Source organism: Eremothecium cymbalariae, chromosome 4 (genome assembly GCF_000235365.1).
Source record: "Eremothecium cymbalariae DBVPG#7215 chromosome 4, complete sequence".
Lineage (NCBI taxonomy): Eukaryota > Fungi > Ascomycota > Saccharomycetes > Saccharomycetales > Saccharomycetaceae > Eremothecium > Eremothecium cymbalariae.
Window position 1 is genome coordinate 34,804 of NC_016452.1, and position 22,440 is coordinate 57,243.

At 40.9% G+C, this 22,440-nt stretch overlaps 8 protein-coding genes and 1 further gene across 8 annotated transcripts; 1 reads left to right on the plus strand and 8 right to left on the minus strand.

Annotated features, from left to right (window-relative positions):
* Positions 1 to 31: 31 nt before the first annotated feature.
* Positions 32 to 3,805, minus strand: Ecym_4015 (uncharacterized protein; the record flags this gene model as incomplete). The annotated part of the gene is made up of 1 exon (XM_003645868.1): positions 32 to 3,805. The coding sequence occupies one exon, from the start codon at positions 3,803 to 3,805 to the stop codon at positions 32 to 34; it is 3,774 nt and encodes a 1,257-aa protein (XP_003645916.1).
* Positions 3,806 to 4,693: 888 nt separating this feature from the next.
* On the minus strand, positions 4,694 to 5,071 carry PCC1 (chromatin DNA-binding EKC/KEOPS complex subunit PCC1; the record flags this gene model as incomplete). Its single annotated transcript, XM_003645869.1, has 1 exon — positions 4,694 to 5,071. The coding sequence occupies one exon, from the start codon at positions 5,069 to 5,071 to the stop codon at positions 4,694 to 4,696; it is 378 nt and encodes a 125-aa protein (XP_003645917.1).
* An 814-nt stretch (positions 5,072 to 5,885) lies between these two features.
* Ecym_4017 lies at positions 5,886 to 7,736 on the minus strand (the record flags this gene model as incomplete).
* A 237-nt stretch (positions 7,737 to 7,973) lies between these two features.
* Ecym_4018 (uncharacterized protein) lies at positions 7,974 to 13,283 on the minus strand (the record flags this gene model as incomplete). The annotated part of the gene is made up of 1 exon (XM_003645870.1): positions 7,974 to 13,283. The coding sequence occupies one exon, from the start codon at positions 13,281 to 13,283 to the stop codon at positions 7,974 to 7,976; it is 5,310 nt and encodes a 1,769-aa protein (XP_003645918.1).
* Positions 13,284 to 13,905: 622 nt separating this feature from the next.
* On the plus strand, positions 13,906 to 14,687 carry RPL40A (ubiquitin-60S ribosomal protein eL40 RPL40A fusion protein; the record flags this gene model as incomplete). The annotated part of the gene is made up of 2 exons (XM_003645871.1): positions 13,906 to 13,913; positions 14,309 to 14,687. The coding sequence occupies 2 exons, from the start codon at positions 13,906 to 13,908 to the stop codon at positions 14,685 to 14,687; spliced, it is 387 nt and encodes a 128-aa protein (XP_003645919.1).
* Positions 14,688 to 14,880: 193 nt separating this feature from the next.
* On the minus strand, positions 14,881 to 18,258 carry SLN1 (histidine kinase; the record flags this gene model as incomplete). The annotated part of the gene is made up of 1 exon (XM_003645872.1): positions 14,881 to 18,258. One exon carries the CDS (start codon positions 18,256 to 18,258, stop codon positions 14,881 to 14,883), a length of 3,378 nt encoding a protein of 1,125 aa, XP_003645920.1.
* A 254-nt stretch (positions 18,259 to 18,512) lies between these two features.
* ATG32 (mitophagy protein ATG32) lies at positions 18,513 to 19,892 on the minus strand (the record flags this gene model as incomplete). Its single annotated transcript, XM_003645873.1, has 1 exon — positions 18,513 to 19,892. One exon carries the CDS (start codon positions 19,890 to 19,892, stop codon positions 18,513 to 18,515), a length of 1,380 nt encoding a protein of 459 aa, XP_003645921.1.
* An 803-nt stretch (positions 19,893 to 20,695) lies between these two features.
* On the minus strand, positions 20,696 to 20,800 carry Ecym_4022 (uncharacterized protein; the record flags this gene model as incomplete). The annotated part of the gene is made up of 1 exon (XM_003645874.1): positions 20,696 to 20,800. The coding sequence occupies one exon, from the start codon at positions 20,798 to 20,800 to the stop codon at positions 20,696 to 20,698; it is 105 nt and encodes a 34-aa protein (XP_003645922.1).
* A 359-nt stretch (positions 20,801 to 21,159) lies between these two features.
* Positions 21,160 to 22,104, minus strand: PAN6 (pantoate--beta-alanine ligase PAN6; the record flags this gene model as incomplete). Its single annotated transcript, XM_003645875.1, has 1 exon — positions 21,160 to 22,104. The coding sequence occupies one exon, from the start codon at positions 22,102 to 22,104 to the stop codon at positions 21,160 to 21,162; it is 945 nt and encodes a 314-aa protein (XP_003645923.1).
* Between the last annotated feature and the right edge of the window lie 336 nt (positions 22,105 to 22,440).

Sequence of the window (22,440 nt, forward strand, 5' to 3'; positions counted from 1 at the left end):
TGATGGTAATATAGTAATATATACGTGCTAGTTAGTCAGTGCATACCTTTTTGGAAAGGCCGATCTCGTGGCAGATGGCAAACATGAATTTGGTGCTAAAGGCTCTGATGCTCTGGGCTCTGGCCTTGTTCCTCATGTTTATGTCATCGGTTACGAGAGCGATGAAGTTGAATTTGCCATCGTCTATGGTGGTGATGGATTCTCTGCCAGAGGCCTTTGCATCCTTGTTAAGTTGGTTGAACTTGCTTTGGGCTTTGTCGATTGCTTCGATGACGAATTCATCGACATGCGAACGCCAAGTCATCTGTTCTTCGATTTCTAGGTGTTCTTCGAGGTGACCTGCCACGTTGCCAGTGAAGCGAAGTGGGAGAAGTTTCCGTTCATAGTAGAGTTGACGGACGGTAATGACGGCTCTTGTGGCTGCTTCGAGGACGCTTTCGTCCTTTGACTTTCTTAGGAAACGAAGTTCTTGGAAGGTGGTGAGACAGATTGCGAATTTAAGGAGGTTACTTGTGGCTAGCTTGTAGACATGGCCGAAATGGCGTAGCCAGGTGGTAGCGTCGAGCACAAAGTAGGTAACATGCGTGTCTGTGAAATACTGGAGATCTCCGCGCGGCAGACATTGCTCCCAGCGCGAATTGGTACTGCTGTACCTCCATTTGAGGAATTCATCTATAATTGGTGTCTCCTCTTTGTCCAAGAGGTTGTTGTAGTCTCGTCTCTCGCTGGTAACAAGAAGTTCGTTTTCCAAGAGTCTTTTGGTACTGCCAAAGTCTTCTGAGTCGTTTGGAACACCGCTGCCGCCTTCCGACATGCCTGATGTATATAGAGATCCAGTAATAAGGTCGCCGTTCTTGTTGAAGCACAGGTAATCTGGAACGAGTTGCTTATATCCTTGCAGAGTGCGAATGTCTGTGCCTAGTACCATACCCTTATGTGGGGGGGATTGCAGGTCTGTGTTAACAAATGATATGCTTTCAAATTCCCCATATTCCTTTGAAAAGCTCCCAAGATACTGTTCCTTCCATTCTGCAGGTGGCTCATTGAATTTAAACACCAAGGACTTCCAATCATCAGAGCCATTGAACTCTGTGAAACCAAACGGGAATTGGTAGGCAATCCCACGGAAGAGGAGAATGACTCGCACACAGCGCTTCCAAAATTTTTCGCCAGACTCATCGCTATGGTCAAAAGAAATTCCATCAACAGGAGCATCCAAAAACATATGATCCTTGACACCAGTAGAATGGATATCAACAAGGTTGGAGACATGCTTGCTATTAATGACATCAAACCACAAAGTGCCCCAACAATTCCATACTTCAGGCAAATCCTCGTTTTCACAAAAATATTCCAGTAGTTCTGGCAGAGGCATGTTGATATAGTTAGCCATGTATTCGTCGATCGGAAACTTAGTCGGCTTTTGGTCATTTATGTAGAGAAGTAAGACGTTCAAAAAATTTGTTATGGACTCCCATGGGAATATTTGTCTTATGAATACAATCCAAAACCTTTTCGAATCCTCATTTCGTATTGCGTCTAGCCGCAATCCTACAGCGACCAAAAAGTACGCCCATGGTAAAAGATGAGGAAGTGCAGTAAGCAATGAACTATTCAAAAACTTTCGTAGTACAACCATGCTACATCGCATAGACGTCTTGTTCACGTAATTTAGAGATTCCTTCCAGATATTCAGGTCCTGTGAGAATCTGTAGGCGGTCTTGGTCGAATTGAGTGTTTCAAAAAACTGAACAGGATCACCAAGAAATGTATCGTCAATAGACATATCTGATTGGTTCGATGCAGTTGACTTAGACTTTCGTTTCTCTTTGCGTTCTTTACGTTCCTTTATACACTTGGGAAGCTCGAACAGTAGAGCAAATGGGTTCCTTGGATCACCAAACCCAACCAACTGCAGAATATGAGATTCTGCATATAATGAGGCATGGCGAAAAAAGTGCTTCAGCCGTTCGCAGTCCTGCACAAAGATCAAGCTTGGATCAAAAAAGTTAGCGCTTCCAGTGGCACCAAATTTCTGATCAAAGAAAGCTAGAACAACACCTTGTGATTCTACATTCTCTAAGAAACTAGGGAGTAGCATCACCTCTGTGTGTTTTAAGTATTCAACAATGTGACTGTATCTGTGATGACCGCTGTTGCGTTCAGCAAAAGCACGTTGATAAATATTATCGATGACCAATTGCATGTACTGCTGAGATGGGATAAAAGTGTCGCGACAGAAAACACTTTTTCCTAGATTGACAAAAGCTGCTAATGTGTTTTGCTGGACGGTGGACATGTGATAGTACAGTTTGCCATGTCCAAAATTATATTTTAAGGCTTCTTGATACCAATGCTCTGCGCTCAGCTTCCAATCAATAAAGCCAGAAGGATACAAGGCTATAGCCATGCGAGATAGGTCACCTAACCTTTCCAACCATATCACGCTAAACGTAGGAGGAATATTGCCCAGAATGTTGGAAATTGAAATAAAAACATAAACAATAAACTGACAGCAAACTTCAGGATCCATGAAATTGGAAAAATTCTTCAACACATCCAAAAATGTTATCGTCCCATATAGCCATAGCCTTCTTTCAATCCTATAAACTTCAATGATTTCTTGTCCAATCAAGAGGTCTGCTTTGGGCTGTGTAGGCAACAATGCAGTGGTAATAAAAGTAAAATAATTATCAATCAATTCTGCATTGAGTTTATAGATGACCCATAAATTCTTTAAATCGGTGGTTTGGGAGGTTGTTAGTTGAGAGCATCTCTCTTGAAGCTCGGTTTCCTGCTTCACAATATTTTTGTAAATTTCCTGCAATTTTTCGACCAACGTCTGGCTAGATGGTTTGGACGGCACAGCCACAGTGGAAACATTGTGGTTATTGTCTCCATTGTCACCATCTTCGTTGCTTTCGCTAGAACTATTAATACCCACGTTATTATTACCTTCCCTACTGGTATTGCTGTTGGTGTTGATGTTGGTGGTGTCTGAGGAGTTCGAATTGTTGTTGTTACTCGTGATGTTGTTGCCCTCGTCATTATTATCAATGTTATCATTGGCATTTGCATCATTGCATCGGCTCTCACCAAAGCTGCACTGCTGCTGTGTGAATACAAAGTTTTTCATTGGACTCTGTCGTTGTATCTGAGCCTCCTGAAAGTACCCGCAAGAGACACCTTTATCTATCATACTATGCTGTTCATTTCCCACAGGAAACAAGTTATGTGAACTTAGCGCACGATGCAGCCTGGTAACACATGACGGAGACTGAGAAAACTTAGATGGTACTTGTAAACGCGAATCGTGCAATGTTGTTCCAGATACTTGCTTGATGCTGCTACTATCTATGGCCTTTGCGGCAGCTTCCATATTGGAAGACGACGTCGTAGGCAGGTAGTAAGGAGATCGCGGGGTGCACTCATAAGGGGGCTGCTGCGCTAATTTAGATGGGTTCTCGAGGGTTACCTGCTGGCCCTGGTCTTTAATACGAGGAAGGGCAGCGGCACCCTCCCCGCCAGAGCCCAGAAAGCAACTCTGTGGTAATACAACGTTATGCAACCGGCTAGATATTTGATGATGATCAGGCTGAATTACCACTGTATCCTGAGAGTGGGATATAAGGTCAACTGGTGTATCAATATCATTCGCTTCAGCTTCATTCAAACTTGGACTCGCTATCCCATGTTCTGCCAGTCGCCTTTTCACAATATTATGGTTATAGCAGTCGAAATTCGTAGAATACTGGCGTTTCTGATGCAACTGCGACTGCAATGATGTCGTCGATGGATCCTCCATAGTTGTAACTCGAACGCTGTTCAAATAGTACGCTTTCCACCTAAGACAAAATAGTCTAAAACACCACTCAACAATGAAAAAAATTAAAGATAACTTGGTATACCTAAAAGCTAATAACCAAACTTGCCAGCGGTGGTAGTAGTAGTAGGGTATATATTCCAGAATCCTGACTAGAGAGATGGTGCTTGGTATCAAATGCAAGGGGGGGGGGGCGAGTGAAAGAGAGTCGTGAACCAGGTGAGAAATCCACACCTCCGTTATCCTAATAACTTATTTCGCAGCTTCCTAGCAATCTGAATTAGTGACTACGCAGGAAGACCACGAATACTAAGGCAGTCGTCGTTATACGCTTGTGAAGTGTTTATTAAGTTTGCAAGAGTGTTAAAGCAAAACAACACTACTCAGACGATTTGGAAAAAAGCCGGAAGGTAAAAAGAAACGCATCCTCGAGAAGTTTATCAAACGTGGTCAAACGTGGCACAGGGCCTCTGATTTGCTGCTGCTTCCATCACCACGATGAACGGTGTGTAGCTGCAAATGTATCTACCTGAATCTGCATGAGTATATAGGCATGTGCTATTTATGCTACGTGCTCGTCACCCCTCCGGTTCTCCTCCCCGCCAGCATATGGAGCTTAGTATGCTTGTCTGCTCGTCACTTCTCTTCTCCTGCGGTATGGTATGGTGTGGTGTGGTGTGGATCGGCCCTTCCTTCCGGGGGAGGGGCGGAGGAGGAGGCCTAGAGTTGGGAGTCAGTTGCATCTAGACCATGGTAAAACGATCGTCAGTGAAAACGTGAAGAGTATATTGTTATATATTTGGTGGAACAGGTTGCGTTGTTGCGCTGTGGCGGGATAGCAGGCAGGCAGGGAGAGACGTGCTGGTGCTTTTAGAGCGAGAATTCGTCCATTGTTTCGACTACAGTCTTGATGGATTCGATGACACTGCTGACACCGACACGCAGGGAACGGGCATCGATGCTGTTAAAATTCACCAGCAGCTTTTCGTGTTGTATGGTATAATCTACTCTGAAGTCTTCAGGCCTGAGGACTGGATCATGATGAAGAACTTCCCTTGCTATTTCTGCTTGCTTTCCATTTTCGAACGGGACTTCAAGGCACCTGTTTGGTGACGGTAACGTTAGTGATCTGTGGTCTAAAGATTTTTTTAAAAAGCTTGTTGCGCAAACTAGATTTTTGTTGCTTTCTAATGCTGCGAGCGATACATACAACTTGTAATCCATACTTTGTTCCCTCGATTGTTTCATAGATGAGTTATTTCGGTCTATTGATTGCTGGAATAACTTCAGGTGGTCCTTTGTTCCCCATAGGCTTACGTGTAGATGCTTGAAGAAGACGACGTCTTATTTCACAGGGACGTTTGAAAAAAAAGCCGGATGACATGAAGATTTAAAACCTGTGTCTTCGAGAACATGAAGAACCTATACAGGTGATGAAACAAAGAGCGTCTTGCAGCAATGTATTCGAAAGCAGTAATCAGCTTACCATTTATCGATGGCAAATTTTTTATATTTTTGCAGGGCAGTGTCTCCTTGTCTTAGTGTGTCGTACATTAATCAGGAAAGGAAAGTAGCAAGTAGTACACACACAGGAACTTAGGTTGCCTAATGTTGTCTCACCTTGGCCATCCATGAACACGCAATGTCGTGGGGATAGTGTTCTGTAGTGTCTATGTACATGGTATTATTAAAAACGGAGTTTAGCCTCGCAAAGTATTTAGGTGGGACCAACCCAAACCCATAGAGTAAATTATCTTTATCCATTATAATTTAACAATGTAAAATAATGGAAAAAACGAGGGTACGAAAATTGGTTAATTTGATAATCTTTGGGATCAACGAAGTAGTGTACTGCTACAATATTTAGAACAATTGCTGTATACAAAAAATAAGTTACTTTTCAACAATGGAGGTGGAGGCGTGGCGAGGACGAAATATAAGGCACATCATGATACAAAGGGACCGCACGACGGGGGTATTGGTACTGCTATATTTTATACAATCAATTACGTTGTTTACGATAAACATTTGGAGTTGTGTATGCATACTATTTTTTGAGTTGTTACAAAATTTCTAAATCGTCGTCGTCGCTAGAATCAACAGCCTCAGTTTGTTCGTTAGCGTTACGGTCATCGCCAGCTTGGTCTTTTATATTATTAAAAATCCTGTCATATGTATCATTTCTTCGTTGCAGTTTCTTCTTGAGGTCCTCTTTTGAAGGTTTCAGGCAGACATTTTCCTTTTTAATTGCCATTATTTCACTCACAGCCCCACCAGATTCAACAATATGTCGCGCTTTCTTGTCATGTAGCAGTGTCGCAATTTTACCACCAGTCGGATCATAACCAATGTTTTTCAACATTCCGGAATTTATTACATTCTGAGTGGCTGTCCTCATGTCTTGCTTTATGGCATCAGATGCCTGACTAATAGTGTAGCTTCTATTTTTGCTCAGGGCTAGAGAAAGTTGTCTATCAATTTCTTTATCCTTTCTAGCATCTTGAACTTTTCGCCTTTTGTTACTTAAGTTTTGCAGTATTTCTGGATTTTGATAGTCTTCATCGAAATACGCTCTATGTGCATTACAACTGCTGAAGTGTGTTCTAGTAATGTCATCTCTAGTGATGCTCCTTGAAGCCTGGCTTTCTGGGAGCAACCCTATAGCTTGGTGTTTTAAGGGTCCTCCTCTGATATACGCTGCATGCTGGATACCGTTTTTGATAGGACCACGCAAGGCAATATTCCCGTTGAGTTCAATTCGTTTAGCATTAGTAGACCTAAATTTAACCTCCTGGTGATAACCACATACTTTGCTCCTAGAAATATTGATTGGCACACCACAAGGTTTGCCTTTACTCTTATTAAGGATAGGGCAGAATCCTAATTCTTTGCTGCATCCGATTTCAAGGATACAGTTAAAATTATGCTTTATGGACAGACTAAAGGACCTCCCACTTGGTTTTTGTTCACCTATACCGTCTGGATCTGATCCTTTCCATACAAATACTTCTGGGTTTAGAATGGCTACTATGTCACCAACTTTCAACTTGTAATATTTTTCGACATTATCCTTCCCAAATATCATTACTTGAACGTCAAAACTAAAGTCAGTCAATCGTATATGAAAATATTTATTAGGTTTCTTCTGAGAGGTTATTTTGATTTCTGACTTCTGGGATATGATCCCTAACGCTACCCAATTAGCATATTCCGGTTCCATAAACTTTGGTGGCCTTACTTTTGAAAATAATTTTGCCAGCCTTAAAACTTTAATATCATTCATAATTTTCCTCAATTCTGCAACTGGAATGTACCTTTTGTTTATCCTAAGCTTTGAAAACTCCTCTAATTCATCTGTAACTATAGGTAGGTATTCTTTTAGAGCTTCCTTGTCAGAAAAAGTATACACTCTTTGCTTCAACATGTCTTGCTTCCGTCCAACGATAATATCATTATTCCTCTTATACGACGCAAACTTCTCTAAGAAATAGCTAGTCGAACTGGTTGAAAGATTGGACTCAGTTAAGTATTGCTCATTCTCATTCTCATTGTCAAGCGGTAGGGCCACATTTTTATTCTGTGAAACATGCTCTTCAGTCACGGTTTTCGATTTCTTAGGAGAACATGGGACTTCGATCTGATTTGACTCAGATGACACATTATTTGTGTTTCTTGATTGCAGACGCTGAAGCCTATCTGCAAGATCTCTACGCTCCTTATCTAAAAGTAGTATATGTTCCTTAACTGTAGTAGTGGATTAGGTTAGTTTTCTGTCTGAAGCATTAAGGAATCTTTCAAAACACATAAAGTAAATACACGTACCTTTCTCGAGTTCATCTTCATTATCAGAGAGCATATCATGATGGTCGATTTCGCTCACTTCTCTTGGATCAACTGCAGATGGATCCAACATGAAATATTCTAAGAACTAGGATAGTACCAAAGTGGTTGATTATGTTTAGAGAGAGATGCAGTATATCAACATTTACGCGTAGCCTTCGAAGTGATGATAATTTTAATTAGGGAAGGGCATCTTTGGAAAAAAGAAACCCAAACATTTCCAATTGAAATAAATCACTTTCTAGTCCACTTGATTAAATATACAGTGAATACAAATATATATACATACAGGTAATTATCTTCTTTCGAATTAGTCATCCTTTGGGCGTTTTTCAGGTGATTGGGCCAATTCGTCTTCAGATTGGCGCTTGTTGGTATTAGTACCAACGTTGCCTGTCAATGTTGATGTTGATGTGTCAGCTGTGTTAGCTATAAACTGTTTAGAATCTAACAACGAACCCTTGAATGAACCAAAGGAAGTATTTTCCATTGCTTTCCCAAAAGCAACTTGGAATGGAGAAGGTTTGATCGCTATAGGTTGCGCTCCCTGCGGTGATGAGTTGTTATTATTGTCAATAGGAATTTTTGATGGAACAGAATTATTCAGGTTAATTTTATTTGGCTGGCCTTCTAATTTGGCTATCTTACTTTCCAGCAGCTTGACCTTCATTACGAGCTGCTGTTTCCCCTCTTCAAATGCTTTCTTTCTGACCAACGCCAATTGTTCATCAAACTTCGCTTCCAGTTTGTCCATTTCTTCCTGGTGTTCCTTGATCAGTTTTGCAGTATCTCCGACAAATGACTCAGGATTTTCTTTAAACAGTTCAAGAGCACGGGCTCGTACTCTAAGTTCGAACTCTTGGTCTAATGCCCTTTGTCTCCTCTCAATAACTTGGTTAATTCTCTCTTCAGACGGTAGCCTAATACGTTTCTTTAGAGCTTCTTCCGCTTCGCGAATTCTTTCTAAGGTCTTCTTTTCGTACTCTGCTTCCAGCTTACTCTTCAAAGTCTCCTCATCTATTAAAGGTGCATTTGGAGTCGACTCCACTAGAGAAGCTTTCAATTCACTGAGCTCCCTCTCCCTCTCTTCCTCATACTGCTTTTGTATCTCCTCAAGCTTCATTCTTAGCTCTTCATCCTTTTCTTGAATTAACACTTGCTTTTCTTCCTCAAACTTTTTCTTCATATTTTCAACTATAGGAGCAAAATCTGGAGAATCGTTTGAGTTCTTAGCTTCCAGTTCAGAATGCTCAATTTCTGATTCTAGAGTCTTAATCTTCTCGGTCAATTCTTGTATTTGGTTCTTTAGATCTTTCTCAGAAGATGCCGCTTCAGCCTTTATATCAGCAACAGCTTCATTGGCTTCAATAAAATTTGCCCTTAATTCCTCCAGTTCCTCCTTTAGACTATCTGCCTCTCCGTTCTTTTCATTAGCTGAGGAAGAAAGCTTCGATTCTAACTCAGAAACCTTATCCAATGTTTGAGCTAATTCGGCCTCTAATTGTGCTTTTGCTATAGATACAGCCTCAAACTCGGATTCGACTTTAGCCTTCGCAGCTTTAAATTCATCCAGCCTCTCATTAGCCTGCTTTCTGAGCTTTCTAAACCTCTCCTGTGATTCCAGATTCTCTAAAGATTTCTTTTCAAGTTCATTTTTCAATTCAGTAACTTCATCAGCCAGCTTCTGATGCTCAACAGGATCAATACGTTCGTACTTATGCAAAATATCTTGAGAACGCTGCTTCCAACGACTACTTTCTTCTTTGAGTAAGCTTATTTGTTGATCTCGTTCGCTGATAGTTATAGTCAAAGACTTGAGTTGAGATTCTAGAGGCTGTAACTGCTCTTGAAGCTTTGCTATCTCATTCTGGAAATGCTGACTCTGCTCGAGGTATTTTTTAGATTCATTACGCAAGGTAACATTACTTTCACGCAACAAATTCAACTGGTTTAATTTTTCCATGATTTGTTCTTGGCTTTCCCGTGCAAATATGCTGTCTGGAGCTGTGGCTTGCGTCTTTGAGAACTCTAACCTAACATTTTCCAATTCTGTTTTTGCCAGCCCCAACCTCTGGCGTAGTATCTTCTCTTCCCTAATAGAAACATCAAGCTTAGTTTCTAAAATGTCTCTCTCTCTGCGTAGAGTCATAATCAACTCTCTTGATTCGGCAGACATACTTGCTGCAGCTTCTGAATCTGAAGATGTAGCTTTTGAAAGAAGCTCAACCTGATCATACAATAACCTATTTTGTGTATTCAACTCTTCAGTACGCTGTTGTGCTAAACTTAATTGAGATTCTAAATCAGCCACTTGCTGGCACCAACTTTGCTCATTCCGCTCCAAAGCAGATTTCGCCTCGCTCGCTGATCTCTTGAATCCTTCCATCTCAGATTTATATTTCTGGGATTCCTCTCTGAGCAAACTAATTGTTTTTGTGACGTCAGCATGCTTTTGTAATTCCTGTTCGTAGTTCTTTTGAGCTTGGTTCGCATATGAAGCTTGTTGAGTTAAATCCTCTTGTAACTTCGAAATTTTTTCTTCATATTCTGATTTGAGTTCGTCCAAACTTCTTTGACTCCCTTGCAAGATACTTAATTTCTTGATTAATTCCGACTTTTCGGATTGGTTTTGGGATTTCTGATGATCCAGCTCACTATTGAGGTCTTTGATCTGGTCATTTAATAAGGCTATCTGATCAGTTAAGGATTTTCTTTCTTGCTCCAATAGAGCAATATTTTTCCTATAATTTGCTTGTGATTCTTCTAAAGCTTTAGATATTTCAACCGCAGACTGCTCTGAGACCTTCGCCATTGATTTATATTGTTCGATTTGGGAATAAGCATCAGCCAAATTAATATTAGCCTTCTCAAGATTTTTCCTCAGTGTTTCAATCTTATCTGTGATATCATCTGCATTTGCCAACACACTATAAGATTGTGTCCTTAATTCTGCTTCCTCTAACTTTGCAGTCAAAGATTTGGCATGTAGCTGCAGAGTTTCAATAGAATTTGTCTTTTCTTGTAAAGTCTTGCGGGCGTTATCCAATTGCTCGTTTAGAGAGTCTACCTTGGCCTGAAACCACTTATACTGGGAAGTATCAGATACCCTTTGTTCTTCATACTCCCTAGTCCTTCTTACCAAATGTTCCCTGGTTTCGTGTAAATCGCTCTCCAATTTCTCTATGTTTTTTCTATAGTTCGTTTGAGCTTCCTCAAGCAAGATATCGCGCTCACGCTGTAGCGTTTGCAGCTGCGAAACAAGAATCTTTGATGTAGTATTTTCCTTAGTTAAAGCTTCATTTTCATTCTTTAATTCAGCTTCAATCTTGCGAAGGAAGTCTCTTTCAGATGTCAAAATTGCTAGTTTGGAGGTCAAGTTAGATAGTTGAGACTTTGTGGCAATTATTTCGTCTATTGTAGATTGAGTTTTTTCATCCTGTTTTAATAACACGCGTTGTAAATCATCTGATCGTTTGTGCAGCTCTAAATTCTCCTCTTTGGTCAAGGATAAAGTCGATTGTATCAATTTCAACCTTTCCTCAGCCAGAACTTTTGAGGATCTCTCTTGCTCTAATATCACAGTAACTTCAGACTTAGCCTTGTAGAGAGCTTTTATCTCATCGTTTAAAAGTTTGATGTTATCCTGGGACTGTTCCGCCAGATTTTTTAACCGTTTTTCCAATTCCATAATGTGCTCATCCAGCTTTTTTGATTGATATGTTGAGGAGGGAGCAGAATCACCTTGCTTATTTGCGGAATTTGCTAATTTGAAAGCATCCCGTTCTTTTGATACAATTTTCAATTGATCTTCTAATCTTTGAACATGTTCCTGAAGTGATAAGATAGCCTCCTTTGCTTCTTTAACTGTTTGGGTCTCCACAGATTTCAGTCTGAATCTTGATTTTTTTTCTTCATCTTCAAGTTTATCAGCAAGTTGCCTAATGGTATTGAGGAGTTCGGCGTTTTTGGATTGCAGTTCAATCACTGATTTGAATTGTACTAATCGTTCTGAGATAATTCCCTGCGTATCCGACTTTGGTGCCTCATCTTCAGAGGATATAATCCGTTTAACGAATTCAACTTCTTGCTCGGTCAATGGTCCATGTGCGTCATCACGTACAGATAGTTGCATTAGCAGATATTGTACTTGATGGGCTAAGTCGGAGCGTTGCACGATGAGTGAACAAACTTGGGATTCATAATTATTAATTTTGTTCTTATACTGATTCAATTCTATGGTTTTCTGATCCCTCTGTTTTGCTGTGGATTCCAGTAATAGAGTAACGTCATTTAATTCCCTTTCCAACATATCTGTTCTTTCTTTAAAGGAATTTAAAATTGGAATCTTGTGCTCCAATTCAACGACGAATGATTCTACCTGGTTCTGGAGTTCTTCTTTTTGACGTCTTTCCTGGACAAGCTGCTTCTTCAAAATACCAATATCGCCGCATAATTTTGGCACTGTAGAAATTTTACTGTCGAGAGAAGTATCTGATACATTGGAATTAATGACTGCGACACCATTCTTGCCATTGACGGAGAGTAGTTCGTTTACAGTTGCCTCTAATTTAATATTTTCCGCCTGAGTAGCTTCCAAATTCTTTTTTGTATCAATTAACTCATCCAGAAGTTGATCTTTTTCAGGCGTAGACATCCCATTTTGATTCGCAGATTGATACGCGTTCTCCAAATCTGATTTCATAGAAGACACTTGACTCTCTAAAAGATCAATCAACCGTTGTTTCAGAGACATCTCCCGTGTAAACTCTTCCTTCTCTGTATTCAACACATCAGCTAATTTTTTAGTCTCTACTAATTTCTCTTGCAGCTGATTAGATAACTCAGCAGTCTTAGCTTTAAGTGTCGAGTTATTCGCGCGGGCAAATTCAAGTTGGCTTTTTAAACTATTTACTTGCTCGTAACCATTTTGTAATTCCGAATTCGTCTTCTCACGAAAGCTATTCAATTGTTCATTCTTCGATTCCAGTTCTTTGCTCAACCAGTCGGCATTGGACTTTACCAAATTTAACTCCTGGTGTAACCTTTGTATCTCCGACTTCTCGCGCAACTCCTGTGACTTGTATCCTTGGATGATAAATTCTAAATCTATTGAGGACTTTCGCAACTCCTTATTCGCAGCTAAAAGCCTATCTGACTCCTCTTTGCTCGCCGCCAGGTCAGATATCTTCTCCTCCAGTAGTTTAGTCACATCCTGCTTTGCTGAAGCAATTATCTCCATCCCCTGTTTTGCCTCCTCTACCTGAGAACGAAGCTTCAGCACCTCCATTGATAACTGTGCCTTCTCATTCATTAGTTTTAACTTCTCATCCTCCGTCTGCTGTTTTTCCTGCTGCCGTGATGCCACATCGCTTAGTAGCTTTTCGACTTGCTCCTTAAACGTATTGATCTTTTGCTCAAAATTACACTTTAATCCATCAATGGAAATCGATAATCGCATATTATCTGCTTTCATTTTGCTAAACTCATTAGCCTTCAGAAAGAAGACAGTCACCATAGACTCATCTAATTCTTGAACTTTTGCTTCATCTACTTCTAAAAAAGCGGCAACTTTAGAATAGTCTACAGAGATTGAGGAATCCGACGCACCCCTTTGAGACATATTGAATTGTCTTGAAGATAGGATGAGCTGTTTAGAGCGCTCAAACACTTTTTCCTTATCTATTTTAAGTTTTTATTTATAATAAAGGTCTATTTTAAAGTATCTTCCTACAGCTTGTTTAAAACTAGGTTTTCTCGTAGGTAAAAACGTCGCGATGTCTATTTGCCACTTTACAGTCAGGGTAACCTGATTATGAAACGATTGTCATGTGACTGTACACTCGTACATCTTTTCAAACATCCGTACACACAAACATCATACCGAGCACCTGGTGTCCTCTCGGCCCGGCCGCGGCGGCGAGGGTACGGGCTGGGCCAGCAGGCTGACGACAATATGTTGCACAGGGAGGACCTACCCCCGGAGGGCTGGTGCTGGGCGGGAAGGGAAGGTGCCCTACCCAGCAGGGCGCGCTGTCGACGCCGCCGCCCCGTTGGGCGGCACAGCGAGCATTCCAGCAAATTCGTGGAATTGTGCCGTCCAGGCTGAGGCCGCTGTCTGCCTGGCCACACGTCCACAGACTCACTGCATTGCAATTCACCACACTAGCACAAGCTCAGCTTTAAGAACTGCTCGCCATAGATACGCCCTATTATAGAAGGTAGAGGGACAATAAGATTCAAAGATGCAAATGTATGGATACTATTAGGATGTGTTACGGATGGGTTAAGCGCAGTATGCTGTAGTTGGATCAGTCGTTTTGATATTTTTATGAGGGAAGATAAGAAGATAATTGTAGTGGCGAAAAGTTGTGTCTAGTGAGCATCAACAGAAAGATTATTGATTATAGAGGTTGATATAGATGCGTATAGCTACAGACTTTTTGATGGGGTGATTTGAGTGGTATTAGATGTGTGTGAACGTTACGGGTAAAGAAAGATATGTTGCAGCGGCAAGAAGCAGTATAAGGCATTAATGATAAAAAAGTTTTTGAGTGCATCCATCTGCAAACAGGCTGTGCAAATATAACCATCTGTAACATTTTAACAACAGCAGCAAGACATATAATACTAACATAATTGTTACAGTTTTGTCAAGACCTTAACTGGTAAGACCATCACTTTGGAAGTCGAATCTTCCGACACCATTGACAATGTCAAGGCTAAGATCCAGGACAAGGAAGGTATCCCACCAGACCAACAAAGATTGATCTTTGCTGGTAAGCAACTAGAAGATGGTAGAACTTTGTCTGACTACAACATCCAAAAAGAGTCCACTCTGCACTTGGTGTTAAGATTGAGAGGTGGTATCATTGAGCCATCCTTGAAGGCCTTGGCTTCCAAGTACAACTGTGACAAGTCTGTTTGCAGAAAGTGTTACGCTAGATTGCCACCAAGAGCCACTAATTGCAGAAAGAGAAAATGTGGTCACACCAACCAATTGCGTCCAAAGAAGAAGTTGAAATAGTCTATTTCGCCCCATATACTTGCAATGCAAATTGTTTCCATGTATGTTTTTGTACACAATTTACACTTACGCCTGTGTAACATTTTATAACTACGTAATTATAAAAACAAAACTTCTGGGTTTTTACCTCATTATGTTTTCTTAGAAGTCACTTTGCGTTCCTGCTACTAGTGTTACAACCATGTTAAAAATCTCATAATCCGCTATTTACAAAAAGTGGGTCTTCCAAACCCCTGTTTGTAGTTGTACTTACCGATTTGTTTAAAACTGGGCAATATTCAAGTAATATCTTTCTCAATTTTTCACGCTTTATAGGTTTTGATAGGAACCCATCCATACCAGATTCCAAGCATACCTTAATATTGCTATCGTCCGCAAACGCTGTCAATGCCACTATAGGATAGGTGTAATTCAACTCTTTACGGATATTCCTAGTTGCTATCAACCCATCCATTTTGGGCATCTGTACATCCATGAAAACGATATTGTAATGGTCATATTGGTTCGTCAAATTAGCCACTTTTTCCAACGCTTCCTCACCGTCGCATGCTAGCTCTATATCGTATATTCCTTCTAACTGCAGCATTCTTTTAATAACCTCTTGGTTCACATTATTATCCTCCGCAACCAATACCTTAAAATTGCTTTCTAGGCTTCCAACTGTAGGAATACTCCTCGTGGATGTGGCAGTACCAGTACTTTGAAGGAATGGACGATCAACACGGACACTACTGACGCTGAGTTCACTCTCACTCCTACCCATGGAGTTTAAAGGACTATCAGGTACACCAGATATCTCTGGCACTGACAAACTTGATTGGCGCGATTTCCCTCCTTTATTTAGCTTGAACTTCACCCTTCTATTTATCTTACTCTGCGCGTTAAATTCATCCTCAAATAGGTCTTCATCATCTAGATCTTCAACCGTACCTGTTTGTCTCAATGGCACGGTAAATATAAATTTACTACCAACCCCAACCTCCGAGTGGAGTTTCATAGTTCCTTTCATCATAGTAGACAACTGTCTACAAATTGAAAGTCCCAAACCGGTACCCCCATACTGCCTAGACAGAGTTTGATCGCCTTGAACAAACGGCTTAAATACAGATTCTTGTAGAGAGGGATCGATGCCTGGACCAGTATCTTCTACTTCAATCGATATAACCCAAACCTTCTTTTTTTCCGATTTTCCAATAGAAGAAAGATCTCCCTCATCCACATCAAGTACAGCGGGTATTTTTTTAAATCGTGAATGGAATATAGCATCGTCGTACGAACTGGTACCCGACGAAACAACTGAAATGTTATCAGCCTTATCTGGCTTTTGCGCTCCCTCCTGACCAGTTTCAATGGTGTCATCAGTTGATTCGCCACTGCAAGACACATATTTCTCCTCCGTAATAGTGTCGAAAACGTTCTTAGTTTCATCACTAATCTCTGTGCCTTGTTTTATGAAAACTTCGGCATTATTGCATTTTTCACTCTCTTCTTCATCATATTCACCAAGTAACTTTATTCGAAGACTAACTTTTCCATCTACAGGAGTAAATTTTAGAGCGTTAGATACTAAATTCATTACTATCTGAATAATCCTATTCGAATCGCCCCATAGCACCATCTTCCTAATCAAGTTGGGCATCAAGAAGATGGAAAACTTAACATTCTGATCTTTTGCAAGTTTTCCAAAAATTGACTTCACTTGTAACGCAACATCAACCATCGAAAAGTTTCTTTGTTCTAGCTTATTCCTCTTTAATATGTTCTTTGAAAATGTCAATAACTCCGTCAATATATGCAGCAGTAACTCCCCTGACCTAAATATTAGTTTTAAGCTATTTTGAACTTTCTCCATGTCATTCTCAGCCATCGCAATAGCTGTCATACCAAGAATTCCGTTTAAAGGAGTTCTCAACTCATGTGAGATGTTAGCTATAAACATCGTTTTTGCTTCGTTTGCAGACTCTGCTTGAATCTTCGCAGCTTCTAGTTGTTTTGTTCTAGCACGTACACGGTCTTCTAGCAGTGCGTAATGCCTATCTAATTCATCTGTCATTGAGTTGAAAGTATCGGTCAATTCAGAAAGTTCATCAGAAAAAAGACGTCTGTAAACTGGGACTCTTGTTTCAATCCAGTTGGCAGACGTAGTAAATGCATCCACACGCTCGCTGGGGTGTGAAGAAGGTACTTCGATTCCAATAGCCCTAGCTATATCCACGGAATATTCACGACCGATTCCAGATGGATTAGGTTCTACATGAGAATGCATTGGGGTATATGGAGAAGGCGGAGTTTTCCTCAATCCGTCTCCTTCCCGCAGAGTAGGACTTGGAGAACCTTTAGAATTAGATCTGTTTATTGATGTGGTCCGACTTGAGCTTCTACTGCTGTGGCGATACGATCTGAGCCCTCTTCCAGCAGCGATGAGTTCGGTGGCTTTTTGCAGTCGTACAATGGGTTTTACCGCCCAATTGGCGACGATGAATGTCACTATGCATATGAAAAAGGCAATGCCTATTACCGTTCCAATAATAATCTTTGTCAACTTTGTTGAAGGAGATAAAAATACTGCCTCCTGCTGCGCAACAACTGCAACCCAGTTTACAAGCTTGAAAGAACAAGCAGCATAACCCACTGCAACATTAGGCTCATAGAAGGCATTAGTCTTAGATACTGAACCAGAAGAACGGTTAACAAATGCATTATACAAGAATGAATTATTCGCTATTGGGAAAACTATTTCAAGTAGCCGTGGCACTTGAACAATCGACGGCGGAAACAGTACCTGGTAGCTATTCAATATGTTATTTTCATCGTAAACACCCGCTAAGACAGAAACAGTAGATCCATTCAACGCTGGTTTGCCTGCACAGACAGAACTCACTTGATCAGCCGACATAACCATAGTTATATATCCCACAGTATCGCTCTTTGGATATAATATTGAAGCTTTTGCAGAAACCGGCAAAGACATCGACATGAAGAAGCTACTTCCATTGAATACCGGGTTAGAAAGCATCCCATCATCAATAATGGAAGAAGGAAGAGGAGAGTTGCTGGAAAGGGGCAGAAGATCCCTCAGCAAGTCATCACCGATAATATTACCTGTGCTATTGGTGGAAACAGAAAGCACTTCATTGAAAGCTGAATCATAGAGATGGGTTCGGAATATAGAATTCGAAGAGTCTAGGAATTTCACAAGAACTTCTTTAGCGTTGTCCAAGTTCAACGAAGAGGTGTTACCGACCTTGTAGCTCACCAAAGCATTCTGGATACTATCACGAGATGAAAGCCAATAGCACTGATAGTATATGATATTCAAAGTCTGGTTTATCTGCGCTGATGTAAGTTGTGCTGCAACAGTTAACCTATCCGCTCGAAGGGACTTATAGTTAGTTGTGAAGTAGACCCCTGTAGTAACGGCTAATATTATTAGGGAACACAGGGCGATGATACAAACCAATATGGTAAGTTGCGTCGACAATCCAGCTTTATAGGGAGGCCTGAACATATGTTTCCTTATACGCCTTGTTGTAGGTATCGAAAGATGCTTTTTTATGAAGAGCAGAGCCATGGTTTAAGTAAAGCCAGTTATTGCTCAATGCTCCAGCTGTTTCGGAATATTGGAGTATCAAGTGTTGTAGGCTCATTTTAGAGTGACAAGTGTGAAGATTGGTTTTAACGGTTATTGTTACCCGGTCATAGTGAAGTACAAAATCTGGAACCTTTAAAGCTACAGCACCTGTCTTTATTGATGCGGCTGAGGTTGCAACAAGTTGTCTAGAACCCTTCATGAGTCAATAAATTTATTAACTATATATAAGCTATTTATAGCATAATAAAATCTAGGGGCATGATACGACCCATAGATATCAAGGAATCGTCATAGCTTAGCTCTATGCCAAGAGTATGGATCCATGTGCAAGACTCTAACCGGTCAGAGAAGAATGGTCTTAGAGATGAGGCTAACTTCTTCAGGGATGTCTTGCACAGGGAGTAGGCGTGTAGAAAAAGATTATGCGAGGATTTGTCTGTACCTTCTGGAGACAAGGGGGAAGAAGTTATATCGTCAACGGCAAGCTGACGTGGGACCAGGAAGGCATACCTAGTTGATACCATTAGAGACACGCAGCATCCGATACCAATGCCAATTGTGATGGACGCTGTCCACACAACCCAATCACGGAAGGTACTCGGTTTAGATGGTCTCTTCTTTGCCTTTCTGGGCAGCTTTTTGACGGGCTCTACGGTAACTTCTGTTTCGTAGCCTGAGTCGGAACCACTTGAGAGCTGATGCAAATGTTTCAACAACCGATGTTTCTCGTGGTGGTTAGACATAACTATGGGGTTGCAGAATAATTTGATGCGGTTACCGCTGACGTATTGTTTTAGAAGAGAACTGAGATGTTGTTTCTGACCCTTCTGGCAAATAGGGATAATTCTGGGACGCACAACCTTATTACAGATTCTGTCCAATAACTCCGGCGCCAAACCCATATCATGGAAAATCACCATAATGGTAGAATATTTCTCATCAACATCTTTATCTCTCAACACAGATAAACTGCAGATCTCGAACATCTTCTGGTAGCTCTTTGGAATACTAAACCAAAACTTCCTGGCCGGCTGGCCAACAATCAGGACTTTAGATTCGATGATACGATCGGAGAGGGATAGCTTTGGCATCACAAGTGATGTCATCGTATTGGGGAGGCTGACTGTCACTGTCTCGCCGTCATCGTCTTCATCCTCAGATCTCAAGTGGGATAAAGTGGCAGAAAAGGCCTGTCCTGCAATATTTATAATCCTGCTATCAAAAGCACTAGACGCACTATTAGGAGGGGGTGGTGAAGGGTGGATGTCTTGTTCCTCCTCAGAAGTATCAGAAGAGGATAGAATCCCAACGGCGCTCTGCTGCTGCAACGAGGTGTCATTAGCCCGTGAAAGAAACAAGTAATCCGTGCTTTTAATAGACTGCCATGACTCCGAAATACTATGATGTAACACTCTTTCCCCTTCAAACTGCTTTCCCGATACTCTACTTGCCCCAGAAAGCTCATGTGGCCCCTCAACCTTATTTAACTCCTTTCCTTCCAATATCTCCAACACAGAGAGATGAGGATCCAAAATACTCCTTTGTGTAGTACCAGGTAAACCTCCATTTTGAGTGTGGCCGTTAGACTGCATCTTTTCAACCGTTTGTGACATCGCTTGGGTTGCTACTCAAGTTTCGATAGCTCTTATTTCCTTTTGGAATACTGTTCGATGAGTTTAGTAGTCGCGTTCCATGTTAATTAAATCTAAACTGTTTCCCTAATTTTAAATTCGCCTCCTGAGGAGGGGTGCACCGTCCCCGCTGTGAATCCCCCGACTCAATCTACAGAAGTTGCATGATGATCTACCTCATTCAGTGGTGGTCAAGAAGAATATGTAAGTTAATCTTGTGTACTTGCTATGTAGAGAGGTGCATCATATGTGTCTACTTGGGTTAAGAGGAGGCAACGGAATGTTATGTTGTATATGTATGTCTTTCTAAAATGTTAGATCCAATATTCTAGTCCTTGTATTTATATTAGAAATATTAGTTTTCAAATACAAATATAAAGTACGGTACATTTTGAAAGTTGGCACGTAACTGTCAGCAAAATGACATGTGTGGCGAGGCACATCCACAGGAGGATGTTTGACAGATACTGTGGTTATAAAGAGACATCAAGCTGGTACCACGTATAGTGCGAGGGTGTGCGTTTCTTTCAGTTTGAAAATCGATGGTGCTGGCACACGTAGCGATAAAGCGTCAGTAAAATTAAGTAGTGATAAATATTATAATACAAATGATAATCGTAACTGAACAGCGAAAATATTGAATTAGGTGTGTTGGAAGCCCTATATAAAATTAGTTGTGTGTGGAGCGAAGCGAAATATATATATATATATATAGGTACGTAACTGTGGCATAACAATAAAACAGTGTTACCTTCCTTCCGCAGGCTGACGTTGCATCACTGATTTTAAGCAATAACGCATTGGGGGTTCCAAGCGTATCCTTTGACGATCCAGTTATCCTTTTCCTGAGATTTGTTGTTATCTTGAGAGGCGGATGTGGCTGGTTGCATTGTATTTGATTCTTTTCAGCTTTCTGTATTGAGAAGACTTGTCGTTCTTTGGTCTGAGCAGGGAAGAACAAGGAAGAAGAGATGGAGTGTGCCCAGAGTATCAGATTACAACCAACACAGCGCATATATATACGTTTCGTAGTTGCAAAGAAGTTGTATCCTCAAATGTTATTGATATCCAGATTAGCAGTTCGATTGTTCTCTAATTGAATCAGTCTGTTTTCAAGTTGTTATATATTTTCCAGATTGGGTAATTACAAAGGCAGAGTTGAACAATGAAGTTCAATAGATCTCCGTTTGCCGAGGAAACTTTGAAAGTATAGGACATATTTAGTACTTTCCCAAAAGAAGGTTTTTATTTACAGCATTGTTTCATTTTTGGTCTTAATCAAGATATTGTCAATAAGTCTGACAATGGTATCCTTGCACCTGCGGTCTTTCACATACACAGCACAGCTAATCACAACGTCATTATTTTTTGAAACAGCAGGGACTAGTTCTCTTAAGGTGTTTGCATTAGCAATTGAGATATAATCAATCTCAAAGTCGCCGGATGCAACATAAGGGTCCCAAACAGCTTTCGCTTGGGCCACCAGATCTTCATGGCTAACACTTTTATTATCCAACCAACTATTTTCAAGCAAAGTAGCACAGGCACGCAAACCAGCATTAATATTCGAAGCAATATCCAGAGATTCAGGGCTTAAGTACTTATTCCTACTGCTCAATGCCAAACCCGAGACGCTTCTTACAATAGGCATCAAGACCATTTCAACATCCATAAACAAATCTTTGGTCATTGCATTCAAGACGGTATATTGCTGGAAATCCTTCTGGCCCCAATACGCCCTATCCGGCCTGAAGATATTCAATAGTTTGCTCACCACAGTAACCACGCCCCTAAAGAAATTTGGTCTCGTGCGTCCTTCCAGCAACTCACTCAATCCATGAACCGAGACAAACGTTCCCTCCTGTTTGGACACTTCCAATGGCACGTCACGGGAGTATATTTCCAACGCCGAGGGAACAAAAACCATATCTACACCCGCCTGCTCTAACATATCGAGATCTGCCTCCAAAGTTCTGGGATACTTCGCGAGGTCTTCGTCTGGTGCAAATTGAGCAGGATTAACAAAAATCGAAACAGCAGTGAAGTCATTCTCAGCAACAGATCTCTCCACAAGCGACAAATGGCCCAAGTGCAGACACCCCATTGTAGCAACAAATCCAAGCTTCCGTGCATTGCTATTTACAGTTGCCTTCCTCCAGTCAATCGCATCTTTAACGGTCTTCACGACAAGCATTATGCAACTCTTTATGCCTTTAGAACCCACTGTTATATAGCTTATGTCTTTCTCATGCTAGAAGATTCATTTCGACATTTCACTCTTTTTTTAATGAATCCACATAATTAAGCTGCATGCAAGTACACTATGCAAATGTAAAAGCACAAGGTTCACCACCATCTACGCATGCTACACTCGGACACTTTCCCAGAACTGTGGATATAACTAGCATTAGCACTTGGTACATTATTATTAGAGAGAGAAATCTGGTCATTTAAATGAACATTTGTAGTCATGTGATCTCTAATTGAAATTTCGTACAAAACTATTACAATACGCGGAAGAACGATCACA